The sequence below is a fragment of the Cryptomeria japonica genome, chromosome 5 (genome assembly GCF_030272615.1).
Source record: "Cryptomeria japonica chromosome 5, Sugi_1.0, whole genome shotgun sequence".
Taxonomy (NCBI): domain Eukaryota; kingdom Viridiplantae; phylum Streptophyta; class Pinopsida; order Cupressales; family Cupressaceae; genus Cryptomeria; species Cryptomeria japonica.
In genome coordinates, this window is record NC_081409.1 from 267,121,873 (window position 1) to 267,140,582 (window position 18,710).

The 18,710-nt window shown below is 35.7% G+C and overlaps 1 protein-coding gene across 2 annotated transcripts in view; it reads left to right on the forward strand.

Moving 5' to 3' along the window:
- The window catches only part of LOC131035237 (uncharacterized), a 92,243-nt gene extending 84,880 nt beyond the window's left edge, over positions 1-7,363 (forward strand). For both annotated transcript variants that reach the window (XM_057966900.2, XM_057966899.2), the window contains exon 6: positions 7,008-7,363. In XM_057966900.2, coding sequence (XP_057822883.2) covers positions 7,008-7,120 — 113 coding nt within the window. In that variant the 3' untranslated portion in view covers positions 7,121-7,363. The remainder of the gene's footprint in view (positions 1-7,007) is intronic.
- The last annotated feature ends 11,347 nt before the right edge of the window (positions 7,364-18,710 follow it).

Below are 18,710 nucleotides of genomic sequence, written 5' to 3' on the forward strand. Positions count from 1 at the left end.
CTTCTTTATGGATTCGAATTGTGCCAGTCACATATCTATATGCATTACACAAAAAGCACACATTAAGACCAATCTGTCTATTTTAGGACAATCTTTTCTTTGGTGGCCATCCTTTTTGCAGAAAAACATGCGTGAAGGCCACCCAATGATTCAACTTCATGGTGAAATTCTTGACTAGCCATTTGGAAACATAGAAGACCCAAAATATAAACTTCTTGGTTTATAGAGATTAAAAACCTTGCATTTAAATGGGGTAGAATACACCTAGTCTCTTCAAGTTGCAAAATGTTCCCAAGAGACTTGAGGGCTTGGGGATTAAAGGTCCACAATTGTGGAGAAACATTTTTTATTTCCAACCATGTGTTGCTGAATTGGCCAAGACCTCACATGGGTTTGTGGCTGGGTTCCAAGAAATGGCCCTAAATACTGATTTATGTATGTTCTAGTTGTTTTCAAAACCCTTTTTTGCATGTTAGGATTCTTAAGAATACAACAAATAATCCATGCTGTATCATTCTACAAAAAGATACATATAAACCAATTTTTTTGCCAAACTGGTAATTTTATCATCAAAGAATTTTCTTGATGGAAGGAAATCCTTGTCAGGACAAGAAAAAAATACAACAATATTTTTCATCTTTTCATCTTCCTTTTTATAGCCTTTAACATATCTAAATCAGGTTTGATGCAGAGTAATTTTGGTAGAGGAGATGCCTTAATATTCTCATCTCCTCCTCTGTTGGGGTTTCCATTTTTCAAGTTGTTGTCACCTCCTTTGCTATAATCATTGCTTGTGTCAAAAGTTGCAGCTTCAGGCATGACCACTGGTTTATCTACTTTGAGAAGCGCTTTACAAGATTTCTTATCATTTTTGTCATCAATTCCCTTGTCAAGTTCATCTGTGAGATTTTTGTCATTATTGCCAGTCTTGTTCAGACCTTGGGGCTTTCCAATTTCCATTAATTTTCTTGTGGTCAAGCGTGACACTCAGGGAGAAAAAATGCTGAATTACTTCTCACATGCTTGCAGGGGATGAAGGGAATGAGCTCTTTCCACGAGGGCCTATAAATCATACACCTAGCTAAGCAGCAGCAGAGGAGAGAATGTGACTTACCCATTCACCAAGATAGCAATAAATGAAGGTAGTATAGCTAAAAATTTCCTGGAAACAAATCAGACAAGTTTAAATTCAAATTATTGAAACAACATGGCACAGGAAAGAAAGACAGACTTATAGAACAGTAATTACCAAGCATCCTCAACACAAAATTGCCGATAAAACTAACATCTGCTTATGGTACATTGGAGGGAACAATGTGAAGTGTGACTGTAGTGGTGAAGAATACTAATTAGATTCTAATCTCTGTTGTTTGTTGTGCTCGTTTAACCACGGGCAATGACTCAGATCATTGTTGCCCTCCCAACCATAGACGATAAATGGTTATCGTCTCCCCCGAGCACTTCTCTTTGAAATAATGCAGATCTGCTGTAGGATTGTGTGTGTATTGATTCGCTGATTGAATGAATGGATCTGGATATATATATATATATATATTGAATCAATCCTTTGAGAGACAAATGCAACACATATATATACCCGAACATAGATACCTTCAACCATTATGACTTCTCCACAAGTCGGCTTCTAATTAACACGTCTCATATTAGAACCGATTCACATCTTAATCGGTTTAGTACAAACACTTCTTAATTAAATGTGTCTTATAACCCAGAAGCAAATCGAAACAATTAAATTGTCTAAGGCTGAAAGGCCAATTAGACAATTTAATAGTCTATGTCGGTTCACAAAGGTTTTGACCGACGCTATCACATTAACACTCCCTCTTAGCTAGGGAGGAATCCTTCTCAATCTCTACAAGTCACATCACCTCATCGTGATGACTAACACAATGACTACACTCATGTGAATGAAGGAAGCTTATCACCTCATTGTGATAGCATATCACCTCATCGTGATGTTTGACCACTATGGCTACTCCCATATGTGGAAAGGAAAGATATCACCTCACCGTGATATTAACCATCATGGCTTCTCCCATGGATGGTGAAAGAATAGATATCACCTCACCGTGTCGTGATATCAACCATTATTGTGAGATCGTCACCTCACAATGATGGTAAAATGCATAAGTGTTCATCATTGTGAGATCATCACCTCACAATGAGATTCACCATGGCTCATCCCAGAGGGTGAACACACAAGTACAAGAAAATTATCACGGACTCTCTCACATGATGTTGTCATGGCGTCACATACATGACATCCACCATGACTCATCTCAGAGGGTGGATCCACCATGGCTCACCCCAAAGGGTGGAAATAAGGCTTTCACCTTAAATCTCTCTCAAAGAGAAATGCATTAGCAAGAGCTTACACTTTAAACTTCTCTCTCAAAGAGAAGAATGCATTAGTATAAAATATAAATATATCAATGATGCTGAGACTCAATCTCAGCTAGGGCTTCATTCTCCACCATACCAAGCTTATCTCGAAATATACAAACTTTATCCTGGCAAGGGGCTTGGTGAGAATATCCGCCATCTGATCATCAGTGCTAATGTACCTCAACTGAATAGCATTCCTTTGCACCATATCTCTAATATAGTTATATTTGATCTCCATATGAAATACAAGGTTGGAGTCTGCATCACTCTTGGTGAATCCCAAGCTCACCAAGTATCCATCTATTCAGGAATATCCTGACCTAGGTGTCAGCATAAAGGCTTTTCAGCGTACACACATGGAACTCCATCCCATGAATCATAGTCCTCTGACTGCCACGGTTTCCTGATTACTAGAGAAACCATCTCGACATGGTCTACTCCCCCTGAACCAATATGACCAAGATCCTTGAAAGTCAACTGACGTAGATCCTCTAGCTGCTCCCTCTGTCACGGAAGCATACTCTACTCACATGGTCCCAATCATGGAAGATATCTTGCTCCATGAGACTCTCATCATCTGGTATGATCCGCATATGGCTGAAAGTGCTAGGTCCAAGACCAACTTGGACCTACTGTCATAAGATCGAGCCCTAGACCAGACAGTAATATGACCATCCTGAGATTAGAACAAAATCCCCTCGCAGTCCGCTCCCTCTCACTAGGAGAGCCCTCTTGTCTCAACTTTGCTTTGTACTCCTAGATGCTACCATCACCTGCACAAATGCCTCCACACATTCCTAATGCATTGTTCTTCTTTTCCTCACACCGGTACTCTCTTCTACTAACAAATGTTTGAGAAACACAGATGCAATAAGAAAGCATTCTAGAAACATTATCACTTTTCATGATATGTGCATCAATTACAGGTTCAGTACAGTCACAGGGTAACTAGATAGCATCTTCTACAAGTGATGAATATGATCCATCTGAAAGTGGAATGAATGGAATCATACAGAGATCACTAAGGCAGTCAGATTCTCGTTTCACTTCAAACTAGACATTAGGTTCATTAGGTCGATGCCTCAAGCAATCATAAAGAGCAGCAAGCAAGGAGCCTAACCAATTCAAGCCCAAGTCTCTTAAGTCATCCCTATTATTGCAAAGTGATTTCAATTAAAGTTCTTGGTCCATATGCATGTACACTTAAAGCATTTGCTAATGGATCTGTCAAGTGAACATCTCCATCAACCTCTTCTCTTGAAGTTGGCAAAATAAAGTCCCCTTGAAGTATAAATTTCAAACTATATGCCCGTAATGGAAGAAATGCAAACACTGGTTGATTTTCAAGGCATGGCCTGTACTCTCCACTTTGGTCCTCATATAATGTGAAGGCCATAGCAATTTCAGTAATTTGTACACCCGGCCGCAGGCTACCAGCATTCAGTTTACGACTTGCCATAAGCCAAGTGGTACTCTCTTTACCATGTGAAACTTTTACATGGTGCCAAGATCCTCTCTCCACATTATATTTAAGGAATTTGTCACACTATCCCTAATTCTTATACAGCGAAGACGATGAGAAAACAATGAAGGTCAGCAAATTTCGACACCCAAGACCTTATTCCTATCCCCTTCAGAGACGAACCTTTGAAAGGAAGGACAATGCAGGTTTTCCAAACAGAATTATCTAATTCATTATTCTCATCGGATAGCTCCTTACTTATTGAGTGAAGATTGCTGAGAGGAGCTACAAGGTTTGGCAAAATAAAACCAAGTTCTCCCTCACTTACATCAAATTTCACATAAAAAAACATTGGAATGAATCTCCGGTGCATCTGTCACACGAAAAAACTTATTTAAAGCCTAGAACCTTTCTTTGTTGAATTCCCAACATCACAAAGAGCCTTAATATCTTTGGCAGTAAATCCCAATTCATTATGTAAGAGCACAACACAAGTGCTTTGAAGGACAAATGCCAAAGTTGGTTCCACATGAGAGGGATAGAGATTATCATCTGCATTTTGCACCCTAGCTGCGATTCGTTGTACTGCAATCGATCTCTATATTAAAAGGAGCGAACGGCGATTACATATTGTTCCAGAGCAACAAATTCACAGGGCCATCATATCAACATTCAGAGATAATATCATACATCTCCGTCAACACTCTGTCGCACTCTGGGATTCCAATATTGACATTTACGTGATACATTTCTGAGTCTCGGCATTCCATTATCACAGACACATTACCGAGTCACGGCACTGCTGATTTGATAGTCAAGTTTGACATCATTGATACAGAAGATACCGCAGATTGACACCACATAGTTTGTCATCTCTATAATCAGCCCTTCAATAGCATATCGACGTGAACTGCTCAGCACCAAAGATCCCTAAGACCGACCTGCTCTGATAAATGGTTATTGTCTCCTCCGAGCACTTCTCTTTTAAATAATGCAGATCTGCTGTAGGATTGTGTGTGTATTGATTCGCTGATTGAATGAATGGATCTGGATATATATATATATTGAATCAATCCTTTGAGAGACAAATGTAGCACATATATATACCCGAACATAGATACCTTCAACCATCACGACTTCTCCACAAGTTGGCTTCTAATTAACACGCCTCATATTAGAACCGATTCACATCTTAATCAGTTTAGTACAAACTACAAACACGTCTTAATTAAATGTGTCTTATAACCCATAAGCAAATCGAAACAATTAAAGTGTCTAAGGCCGAAAGGCCAATTAGACAATTTAATAGTCTATGTCGGCTCACAAAGATTCTGACCGACGCTATCACATTAACAATCTCAGCAGAAGACAGAGCTCCAAGAGCAAATGGAGGATGACTCTTTGTTTTGCCTGCCAAGTCTCAGAGCTACATACTTGTTCTCCAAGGTCTTGTATCGATATTTGAAAATCATAATCATGATATAGAAAGTTACTTTAAAACATAATCAATTGGAGATGACAGATATAGATAGGGAAGGGGATTGCCATTATTCTAAGGTACACTGGTCCGTGTGGATGACTATATTTTCAATCAATCGATAAAACCTCAATGCATTGACACATCTTTAGCCATGTTATTGTTTCTCTTTGTACTATTACCTCTTTTGAATTTGATGCAAAAAATTCTGCGACAAAAAAATTGTAAATTTTAAAACGGAAAATAGAAATTACAAGCTGTCTATTAGTATTTTTCTTTATGTCTTTTAGCTTTTGTCAACTACATATCGGCACTTGAAGAAATCTCGGTGCAATTTATATGACATATATGAGTAACCTCTATAGGAAGTCTCCCAATTTTCAAGGGATGCTTCTAGGAAATACATAGAGATGCAAAGAACTTCATGTGAAGTTTCCTAATCTCTGGAGACATCCCCATATGGGTCTCTGAGATGGGGATGTGTTTCTGGTACGGGAGACAAGTACCAAGGGTCAGGGTATATGCTTTCTGATAACTATGACATTAATTAGTATCTATTCTGGCCCTCTTCTGCTGTTGCCGCATTTTTTAATTTGAACTTGCCTGTATCAGCGTTGTCTCAAACAGAAGCTCTAGAGCAACCATAGGCAGCTCCAAAGTTACTCGTTTTCTTACCACTGTCTCATGAAATAGTCCCATTAATTGTTTTCTTAGTTTCATCATTTATGTATGCCATTTTCATTCCGCTGCAGATCGAGAGCATTTTTAGAAGACAGAAACAAATCAAATCTAATTTCTTTGTTTGAACTTCAGTAGTTTTTATCTCGTGCTTGCTGAAGCTTGTGTCTTTTATCTAAATTTTTTGATTATGCACATGTATTGGGGAGGTATCTTCCCTGGTGACCATTGACTGCATGCTTGACAAAGATTGGTGTTATTTTATTTTTGCTTCAATTTTGCCTCTGTTTTTCATCACCCGATGCAAAGATAAGAAACACATAGCTTGGAAAAGTCATTATTATTTGACTTGTATGTTTATTTTTTATCTTCTGTTTATAATGCAAATCTGCACGCACTCATCTGTCTACCTAGGTTTTGTGGGTCCACACTGAATGCTTCATACTCGCACCCCGTGTGTCCATGCACTTGATCACTTATGTAACCCTGTTAAAGTCATAATTTTCTTGATTTTTTTGGCATGCTGCATGCAAATTTTACTATAAAAGCACTACTGCATAAATTATTCTTCAATGTTTTGCCTATAAAGTGTAGCAAAATGCATTGAAAAGAGGTTGGCTGAACTAACATCTTTGTTGGGGTGTCCGGATGCATATAAACTATTTTATTGCTGACTGTTAGCAAAAGAGATTGTGGAAGGTTTGGCTAGCCATAGAAGTCTGCAGAGAACAATATGTAATCATTACATACCTGTAGTGTTTTGAGTAAGCTTTGATGCACATTGCACAACAAAGCTATAAGCTTCAAGGTTTTCTAGTTTGTAACTTCAATTTGTTTCATAAATGGATTATATTCAATATTAGCACTCTGAATGTGCTGGAGAATGTCATAAGATAGTGGGATATACTTACAGTAAAAATAGGTACTATAGACAAAAAAATGTTTTTCCTTGTATTTACCAAGCAATTGCATTTGTTTATGCAGTGGCAAGTATTAGAAATCGCATGGATGCAGCTTTATACACACTTGACAAAAGTAACAGAGACAGAATCACAGAACAAATATCTGCTCTTATATCTTCCCTACGTTGCAAGTAACGAGTTGTAATCGATGCTATGATGTTTTTTTTCTAGATTTAGGAATTTTGGAAAGCTACATTTTGTTTTATACCGAGAGATGAATCGGTGAGGCTTTATTTTTTGAACTTCGATACTGGAGGAGTCTTTTCTTCCTTTTCTTAAATGCAAATAGATATAAAAACAATTGGTTCTGTAGTCACCTTTCTTTAAATCACCACAATTTCACTAACTAAATTGAATATATAAATGCTTGCACCACAATTGTTGCTTTTTGACTTTGTAAGGCCCTCTCTGGATGGAAAGACATTTTAAGTTGGCTGTTTTATGGTCAAGTAAAATAGGGATGTAAGTATAAAAGGGGATTATCTGCATCTTGTTTAGGATTAAGGACACAAATTTCTTCAACTTAAGTTGTATGCTTTATAGCTTTTCATGGTGATGTTAAGTTTGAAAATGTTCTGAATTAATAATTTGCACTCCAAAAAAGACAAATAAGTTTATTTTTCAAGTCTATATGCCAAATAGATATTGGTATGTTGGATATACATGATTAACATCATCTTGATTGACACCATTTAGACATTTTTTATGGCCATGTGTTGTGGAGACAGCTATCTCCATACAAAATGGCACTTGATAAAAAACACAAATTTACATAACACAATTGTTTTCAGCGGATTTTTTGCATTTTTATAGCACTGAGAAGACAGATTAAGAGGATCAAACCAGCAGAAATTGCGTAAAAATCTGTTGTGATTTGTAGATTTTGTGTTTCTGATCAGGTGTTGTTTTGTATGGAGAATAGCCGTCCCCATCTGTTGTAGGATAAAAAGGCTTGTAAAAGAATTGGGAAATACTCATCTAGATACACTATAAGCCCATTTATTATAGGATGATAAATGATTGTGAAAAATTGAGAAATAGAAAGATCCATATTAATAATTTTGTGCTAAAAATGAATGTTGTGTTTTGACAAAATTCTAACAAGAGCATGACAAGAAGCAATATGTTTTAGGATCTGAACAACTTTGGTAGAACCAATAGTAGAAAAAGGTTGAGTTCCATTGTTTGGTTATACAATATATATTAGGGGTCCTTTAAATATTTCAAGGTTTTAATATTAACAAATATAACAAATATAGTATTTCCTTAGTCCATGATAATAATTGGAGATTGGTTTTAGGTATAATGGTGCTAAGAGTTTTCTCACTTGTTATATGGTTGTCTTATAATCTAAGTTATTGGTTCATCCTTGTTACCTTGATGGTTTACATAGGATTTGTTTTGGGTTTAGATCCTAGTTTAATGTGTGCAAGGGTGTGGCCAAGGTTTCAGATTTAGTTTAAGGGTTTGTCTTGTGAGAACCCTTGACAAATTTTGAGGAGTTTTTTAAGAATCTATTGCAGATTGATAACAATTTGTCCCTTTTTAAAATTATTTTCTACTTCAAAATCATTTTAGGAATAATCTTTTCACAAATTTTGATGGCACGCCTTGCTGATCACTAGTTTAATAAAACAAACAACGAAAACTTACAGGCAATGGTAAGGAATTAATGATAGGAAATTCAGGGATAGCCAAGAAGAAATTACACCAACACTTATGTCAAATATGCTAGAGAATCAATATTACTTGTTCAGACAACCATTGTATGCACCAATAAAAAAAAGAGACATATTCTTATTGGAGTCATCACTTATTGCAAAGTTTTCCGATTCTTATTGGAATCGGTTCATCACCCATCTACAACACAAACTCCTAGCAGGTTACTTGGCCGATCTCCTTATCGATCGATACAAACCTTTTGGTCACTCACATTTAGTCGGTTTGCAATTGCTCTATTAATCTGCACTTCGACTGGCTCTCTCCTAACTCGACCAATCCAACCCTTAGTACACCCGCCATCGCCTTACTAATAGATGAGAAGTTGGTTGGCGGTTGCCAACATGGCTTTTGAAATCGACTAAAACTGAGTAACCGACTTCAATTGAGTGCAACTGTTGGTCGGTTTTCGAGACTTGGAAATCTAAAGCAAAAACTTCTTCCTGTCACAATTAAGACATGGACATAAAACAAAGGTTGACTTCCAAAAACTTGCGACAGAAAACCAAAATGCAACTAAAAACCAACATGAAAAATGAAACAACAAACAAAAGCCCATGAAGGAGTAATGCCCTTGCATTAGACTCCCCAGGTGGAATGAATTCATGAGCTCCTGCTCATGAGATCTGCCATTGAATGACCCAGTTTATTGATCTCATCCTCTGAGCCAAGAAGCGTCTTCAACGGAATGATTGCTCCATTTGACGAGATACTGAAAATACTCATGCTTATGGGTCTTCTTCAACATCTTCTATAGAATGCATTCTATTTGTGGTGGAGCAAAGACTATTGTAGGCTTATTCTCTAGAGATGTAATTGTTGTCTCAATCCCATCCTCTTCTACATCCACCTTATATGGATATAGATTTGCTACATTGAAAGTGAGAGATATACAAAGATTTGTAGGCAAGGAAACTTGATAAGCATTGATAGAAAATTTCCTAAGGATTGGGCATGGACCAATTTTCTTCATTTTCAGTTTATTGTATGTTCTTGTGGGAAACCTCTCCTTACGAAGATGAGCCAACACAAGATCTCGAACCTGAAATTACAACTGCTTCTTCTATGTTTTGTTTCACCTTCTCTTGAATATCATGAATGGCTTGGGCAAAGTTTTCCCCATTTGCACTCCTCTTCTTCATACTGGCAAGATCACAAAGCTCAAAGACACCCCTTGGGTGCATACCATACACCACATAGAAAGGATTGAAACCTGTACTTTTATTTGGTGAATCATTATATGCGAATTCTGCTTGTGCCTACATGAGATCCCAACTTCCAGGTGAACTACCAATGAGACACCCTAACAAATTGTCAAGGCTTCTATTGACAACCTTGGTCTGATCATCCGTTTGTGGATGATGTGCAAAACTAAAATTTAGACTTGTGCCCAATTTCTTCCATAGGGTCCTCCAAAAATGACCCACAAATTTTGTATCCCTATTATAAATTATACTCCTTGGAATTCCATGTAACCTTACAACTTCTTTAAAGAACAAATTAACAATGTTAGTGGCATCACTAGTCTTCTTACATGGTATGAAATGCACCATTTTTGAAAATCCATATACCACCACAAAGATTGAATCATTGCCCCTTTGTGTATGAGGCAAACCCAACACAAAATCCATACTTACTGAATCCCAAGGTCTGGTTGGAACCAACAATGGCTGGTAAAGCCAGACATTTTGGCTTCTTCCCTTAGCAAGTTGACAAATTCTGCACTTCTCTACATACTTTTGCACATCTGCATGCATCCTAGGCCAAAAATAATGAGTACTTAATTGCAAATAAGTCTTATCGTGCCCAAAGTGACCAACAAGACTACCGTAATGTTTTTTTTTCAACAAATTGTCTTTCATGGATCCTTTAGGAATGCATAACTTATTTCCCTTAAACAACAAACCTTGTATCATAAAGTTCACCCATGGCTCTCTATTCCTGGCAATAGGATCACTGCTCCGCATATAATTCTTTCAAACTTTCAAAACCCATATTGTTAGTTTGTATTTCATAAAGCAACATATTCTTTCTACTCAAAGCATCAACAACTCTATTCATTCACCCATTTTTATGTTTTAGAAGAAAGTTAAAACTCTAAAGATACTAAACCCATTTAGCATGCCCTTGATTCAACTTTTGTTGGCTATTAATGAACTGTGAAGCATGGTTACCTAAATACATTACAAACTCCTTAGGCAACAAACCATGTCTCCATTTCTATAGGGACTGAACCAAAGCATACAACTCCAAATCAAAAGAAGAATATTTCCTTTTAGCATCATTAAGCTTCTCACTGAAATAGACATCCGGTTTATCTTCTTGGCTTAGGACTACCCCAATTGCTAACCACTAGCATCACATTTTACTTGAAATACCTTGTCAAAATCAGGCAAAGCAAGAATGGGCTGCTCACTTCTTAAAAAATCTGAAATTTTCTCCATCCTCCTTGGTCCAAACAAATGGTCTATTATTCCCCTTAATTGTCTCCAGAATAGGTGCCACTACACGACTGAAATTTCTTATAAACTTTCTATAAAAACTAGAAAGACCATGAAAACTTCTTATCTCCATTACACTTCTGGGTGTGCGCCAATCAAGGATAGCCTAAACCTTCTCCTTATCCATCTTTAGTACCTCCTTGGACACCACAAAACTCAACTAGATCAGCTCGGTCTACATAAACACATTTTCAAATTAATCTGCAATTTCTCTTCATGTAGCCTCTTCATAACCTGTCTCAAATGCTCTATATGCACCTCTTTGGACCCGCTAAACACTAAAATGTCATTCAAATATACAATCACAAATTTACCAAGGAATGGTTTCAAAACCTCATTCATTAGTCTCATAAAAGTGTTGGGTGTATTGGATAGACCAAAAGGCATAATCAACCATTCATACAAACCATCACTAGTCTTAAAGGTTGTCTTCCATTCATCACCCAGTCTAATTCTTATTTGGTGATAACTACTTTTCAAGTCTATCTTGGAGAAATACATAGAACCACTCAAACAATCCATAAGTATTCAATTCCAGGAATGAGAAACCTATACCTGATGGTAATCTTATTAATAGACCTTGAATAAGTGCACATACGCCATTCCCTTCTTTTCTTTGGCACAAGTATTGTAGGAACAACACAAGGACTTAGGCTTTGTCTTATCAATCCCTTCTTTAAAAGGTCTTCCACTTTCTTCCTTGTCTTTTCATTTTCCATAGGTGTCAACTTGTAGGCTGCCTTATTAGGAAGGCTAGCTCCTGGAATCAAATCCATATGGTGGCTAATGCTTTGCATAGGTGGCAACTCACTGGGTAAATCAGATGCAACAATATCCAAATGTTCATTCAAAATACCTTGCACTTTGGGAGACAAATCAACAAGTTTCATGGAGGTAAATACATGCCTAGGTTTAAGAACCAAAGCAAATCCTACTTCTTCCTTCTTCATTTCTTGGATGAATTCCTTACCACCTACCAACATTACCTTACTACTGCTATTGTTGTTGTTGTCCACTTTTTGCTCCTTCATAGGTACCAAGGTATGCTTGATTCCATCCTTTTCTATGGTATATGTATTCTCCCTTCCATTATGCACCACCTTCCTATCAAATTGCCATGGTTTTCTAAGTAATACATGACACACATCCATAGGCATAATATCACACAATACATTATCTTTGTAACTACCAATCTGAAAATCAACATAAGCTTGCTCATTTACCAACAATTGATGACCTTTTTGCAACCATGATACTTTATAAGGAAATAGATGCTTGATCCTTTTAAGGTCTAATTTATCTACCATCTCTACTGCAACAATGTTATTTGTACTACCACCATCAATAATCAATCTACGACATTTACCTTTGGACTTACATTTAGTTATGAATAATGCTCTGCTTTGGACTGGTTCTTGATTTTCTTTTTGTGGCTTCAACAATACCCTCTTGAGCAATAAATACTCACCTGATTCTGGTTCATCGTTGTGGTGCACTGGAGACCCCACACTCTCTTGATCCGCATGAACAAACTGATTGCTCCTCTCAAACTTTGAATGCCCTCCTTGAGAAGGCTTTGAGTATTCCCAACTCTTGTGCTTGAATTGGTTGCACTTAATTATTTTCTAGCAAATCCTCTTCCTCTTCCTTGTGAACCTCCTCTTCCATAGGTTCTTTCACCTTGATTTTGATAGCCTCCTCTATCATTGTTGGCTGCCTTGCTACTACTTCCCAGCCTCTTCTCCTTGATGATGTTGTTGTCCTCTCCCATATTGTTGCCCCCTTCCTCTAAACCCTCTTCCTCTCTTTTTCTCTTGTTGAATTTTCTTTCACTGCAACTTCTCTTCTGCCTTTAAGGCAAGTTGATAAGCCTCTTCAAGACTCCTAGGGGACATGATACTTAATTCATTTTGCAAACTATACTTTAGGCCATTCATGTATCGGGCTATATTCTCCATATCTTCCTCACTATGACTAGACCAAATAACCAACTTATTAAATTCTTAAGTATAGTCTTTGACTGTCATGTTCTTTTGCTTTAGATTCTGCAATCTTTTGAATAGGTTTGCTTGATAGTCTACAAGAAGGAACTTGGCCTTCAGTTTAGCAACTATCCGATCTCACGAACTAATCTTCTCTTTGTTCTTCCTTCTTCTCTTCGATTTGACAAAGTCCCACCACATAGCAACGTGGCCTTTCAATCTTGTGCATGCAAATTGAACTCTCCTTTCCTCTGTCATTCTCTCATATTCAAAGTACTTATCCACATCACTGATCCAGTCATTAAATCTTCAACATTGAGGCTTCTCGAATATGTAGGAGCCTCTATCTTAGGTTTAGAACCCACAATCAATACCATCCTCAACAATCTCTCCTCAAACCATTCAAGTTTTTCATGTACTTCGTCATTCCCTTCATGTTCTTGTTCTTCTCCTCCATTCTCACTTACATCATCTTCAGGGGTTCCCCTTCTTCGCGCCCTTTCCAAGTCATCCATTCGGGCCATCAAATGCTGCAATATTTCTTGAATTCCGTCACTAGGAACTCTTCTGCCTCTTCTTCAGGCTCTACCTCTGCCCATTCGAATTCCTTGGAGGCATTTTGTCTACACAACTCAAGCCCAATCTCTTTAGGCTCTGATACCAATATGATGGCACGCCTTGCTGATCACCAGTTTAATAGAAGAAACAACGAAAACTTACATGCAACGACACAAAATTAATGATAGGAAGTTCATGTATAGCAAAGAAGAAATTACACCAACACTCTATGTCAAATATGCCTGAGAATCAATATTACCTATTCAGGCAACCATCATATGCACCAATAAAACAAAGATACTTATATTCTTATTGGAGTCATCACTTATTATAAAGTTTTTTGATTCTTATTGGAATCGGTTCATCACCCATCTACAACACAAAACTCCTAGTAGGTTGCTTGGCCGATCTCCTTATGGGCCGATACAAACCTTTTGGTCACTCACATTCAGTCAGTCTGCAACTGCTCCATTAATCTATACTTCGACTGGCTCTCTCCTAACTCGATCAATCCAACCCCTAGTACACCCCCTGTCGCCTTACTAATAGATGAGAAGTTGGTTGGCCAACGGTTGCCAACATGGCTTTTGGTAACCAACTACCAAAACTGAGTAATCGACTCCAACTAAGTGCAACTATCGATCGGTATTCGTGACTTGGAAATCTAAAGTGAAAACTTCTTGTTACAGTTAAGACATGAACAAAAAACAAAGGCTGACTTCCAGAAACTTGTGATAGAAAGCAAATAGAAGACCAAAATGCAACTAAAAAACAACTAGAAAAATGAAACAACAAACAAAAACCCGTGAAGGAGTAATGCCCCTGCATCAAATTTGTTTTTGTATTATAACCACTCATTTGAGTTTTGTATTTGCATTTTGGGTTTAAATGACATACATAAAGAATTGATTAAGTGGCTTACAAAAGTCATTTAACTTGTCCATTCACAAGGTTAAAGTAATATGACCTACAATATATGAATATTACCACATTATTTTCCAAGGTGTTGAAGGCTTACATGAATTGGGCTGGGAATTATTTGCAAATGCAACGAAGGTATAATTTAGCTATATTGATGAGTTTTACACTATGTTATTGGCCTTGGTATTGTTTTGGGGTTTTGTGCTTGTTAGTTTAGTTAAGATTTTTGGGGTTTAATATATAAAAATTAGAAACATTTAAATGCTTGCAATTGTAATTAAGTTTACAATACCATATAGCATCATAAAATAAATAAAACGACTAAAAAATAAATTACAATGTTAATCAGTCAAACTTGAATGTCATGATATAATAGAATAAAAAATAATGTCATGTAAAAAATGTGACATCACTAATCAAGCATTGGTGTCATATAGGTCTTCAAAAATATCATAATTACCATCTATATTAGATGATGTGGGTACTAGTATATTAGAACCTCAAACAATGTTGCTGGCATTGACACTAACACTAACACTAACACTAACACTAACACTAACACTCTTATGCTCACTAGCTAGCTCATTCTCAACATCAAGTGTAACAATGTGGGAAGTTGAAGTATGTGTAATTGATTGCACTTTACTGAGTGGATGTAATATGTGTTCCAGTACCTTTCAAATGTAGATGAAGTAACAATCTATTAAGATAAAATCAAAGAGAAAGAATTATACATTGAAAAATTTGAAAGATAAAAGTTTTTTTTTAATAAATTTGTGAAAAGATATTGAGCCAAGAGGTTGTAAGTGTGATTGCTTGGGCAAAGAAGTACCACCAATTATGAGCATCGACCTTAAACTTGTCATAAAGAGTATCAATACTAAAGTCATTATGAGTGTACAAAATCAATGAACTCAATCCTAACTACATCTCACATGTTAAGATCAATGAAAAGTACAAAGTGTTGCCTTGTACTTTTGGTTGATTTTAGCATGTCCATGTGAAGCAATCCATATTAACACAAAAAAGATTTCATCACTATTTGAAACTCTATGCAAAGACAAGACGTAGTGGGGTGGCCATTTTGTTTTGTCATTTTTTCAATAATTTTGTGTAGCTATTTGACATTTTTTGTTCTTCCTTATTTATGATGGTCTTTATATTTTTGACCATTGAGTCAATGCCATCATGTATCTCTCCCAAACAAGAATTATTCACGTTTGTATAACAAAATATACTCATTATGGACTCAATGAAATTTAAGATATATTCAAAATGATCCCACTAAATGTCATCTAGGATTGTCTATTCAATATTTGTTGCCCTTGTAGAATTGGATTGCCTCCATATGGATCAATTTTGGTTGATGATTATATTATAAAGTGCCTCGCGAGCTTTCACAAGTCGTCTCAAGACAATCATGTTGAGGCAAAATGGGTTGCAACAATCTATCTCAAAATTAAAATAAAAACTAAAAATATATTGAAGAAGAAAACAAACTTTTTTAGATAAAAAAATTCCTAAAGTAAAACATAAATATTAAAATAATTTATATTGCTGCACGTATCTTTTTGACAAATATTTAATATTTAACTTTGCATTTAATAAAAATAAAATATTATAATATTCAAAAAAAGAAGTGGAAAATAGAAAGACACCCACAAAAGTATAGCCCTGAAAACATCAAAATAAATAGACCAAACTTAACATTAAGTTATGTTGCTAAAACCACTCTTGAAGGTGGTGAAGGATCATTATCATCTAGTTTCCCCTAAACATCCTTGGGGCAGAGTCATCAATGGGCTCCCAACCAATGAGAGCACTGTCTTCAACATTTTCTTCTTGTGGTGGCTGCTAGCAAACTAAAGAGATCGCAAGAGGCACACAAAAAATCTTGCTAGTGTCAGGCCAACTAGTGTCTTGCTGAGGAGATGGTGAGAAAGCTGCGACCATCTTCCACGAATTGTAGAGCCTTCGGGAATTTGAAGACTAGGACCACATGAAAATTAATAAATATACCATCCTTCACCTACCTTAAACAAGGCATTGCTTTGAAAATCATTCACTTTAGGGAACTGGGCAATAACATTGATCAATGATTATTTTTTTGCAGACTAATTTGTCATGGGATTAATAAATCCTCTACAAACTTCACCTCTTTATGCACTTTCTCAAAACTTGGGTCCTTGTACCTTTTTGGAGCTTCATTAATTGTTTTCACCATTATTTGCTAATATGGTGTGTGAATAACTTTGAAAGCCAATTCATTTGCATAGAAACATTTCATGATATGATCGACAATCTTGAGACATTGTGAAATGTCATTTCTAATAGTTTTTGATCTTTTATGTATGAAAGTCATATGTTCTTTAAGTGTGGCTGAAAATTGGTGGCTCTCTATAGATTCAAGATTAGATGGCAATGAAAGGGGCTCCATTCCTCAAAAAAATTTATTTGAAAAAATATGATTTAATTTATAGCTTATTGCTTGATCTTGTTTTTTCTTGCTCATTAATATATGCAATGATTTACTCTTGTGAAATGGGTACATTATTTTTTCTTGGACACTCTTTGATGCCTAGTCTAAGGATGTGGCACAAATAGGCTTTCACTTGATTATATCATCTCTTATACTTAATACGATATCCATTGCAAATCCAAATTTAATCCCTACCACTTGAAAAGCTGTTGTACCATGCCAACATATTTTCAAAGGGGAGAATTTGGTTTTGTTTTAAAACAGAGTTGACCGACAAAAATAAAAATCCCAATAACAATAAATTTAATAAACACATTCAAAACAAATATATATACAACTTACTTCATTTAAAAAAATTAAGCATATGCCATAGATTCAAGAAGAATGAAAATAACATGAATTTCATAACAAAACAACAGAATTCATTTGTTTAAAAAAAGTTGGAATTTTTTTTTTTTTACCTCTTTTGCGATGATCTCCTTCCACATGCATAGGAATAATAAATTGACCCTTTTAGAACCTTCATCAATTAGTGTTCAATAATATTTATGCAATGACAAGCAAGGATTTAAGTTCAACAAAGATGAAATATATTTATGTTCCCCATTTACAATGAGGGAAATCACCTTGTTTTTGTCTTTAACATATCTTGGAATCCATGCTTTAGGGCTAAGGGACATTTTTATGCATATAGTCAAAGGCAAATGCCAAAATTGAAAAAAAGAAAAAACCAAAAAGTGACAGGTTTGTCATCACAAATTTTGTTGGATGCCAAATTTGGCCTATGTTCACTTGGATGTTTTAGATGAATCAATAGAGCCTTATCAAAACCTTGAATGGTCTTCTTGTGAATCTAACCAAGATCCATATCTAGATTGGAATCGAATTGATAGGTCCGAGCTGAACTAGAAACTTAAATCTTACACAATCCATTAGCAAGTCTTAAAATTATTCAACAAATTATAATTTTTTTATATTTAATATAATATATTTAATTCTTATATTTTTTATACTTAATACAATTATATTTAAAATTTAATATTTTTAATATTGAATTTAATTCTTGTTTTTGACAAATATATCATATGTAGATTATAGACTGTTTATTTATTTAAATATTTATAGATTTTAATTATCATTGATGTAGTATTAAATATTTTAACATTTATTATGTTTATATTTTAAAATCATATTCTTATATAAAATTAGTTATTGGGTGAAAGTTACCAATCCTAAATGAAGAGCTGACAATTTAATGGATCACCTAAATTTGAGATTTACCTAGAACACATGATAATACATTGTGAACATATTGAGAGGTATCATATTGAGAGGTATGCAAAGTGCATTGTAAAGGATCTGCTAAATTTTGTGAGGCCATTGTAAGGAATAAAAAGGGAAAGGGATGCATTGAAAAGAAGGTTCTTGGTATGTTTCAATTGTTTTAGATATTGATTAAGATTTATTTTTTATGATAAATGATGTTTATAGCACGTTTTAATCAAAAAGATTTACACTCTATATATATTGTCTAATAACATAATGTGTTGATCTTTTTTATATTT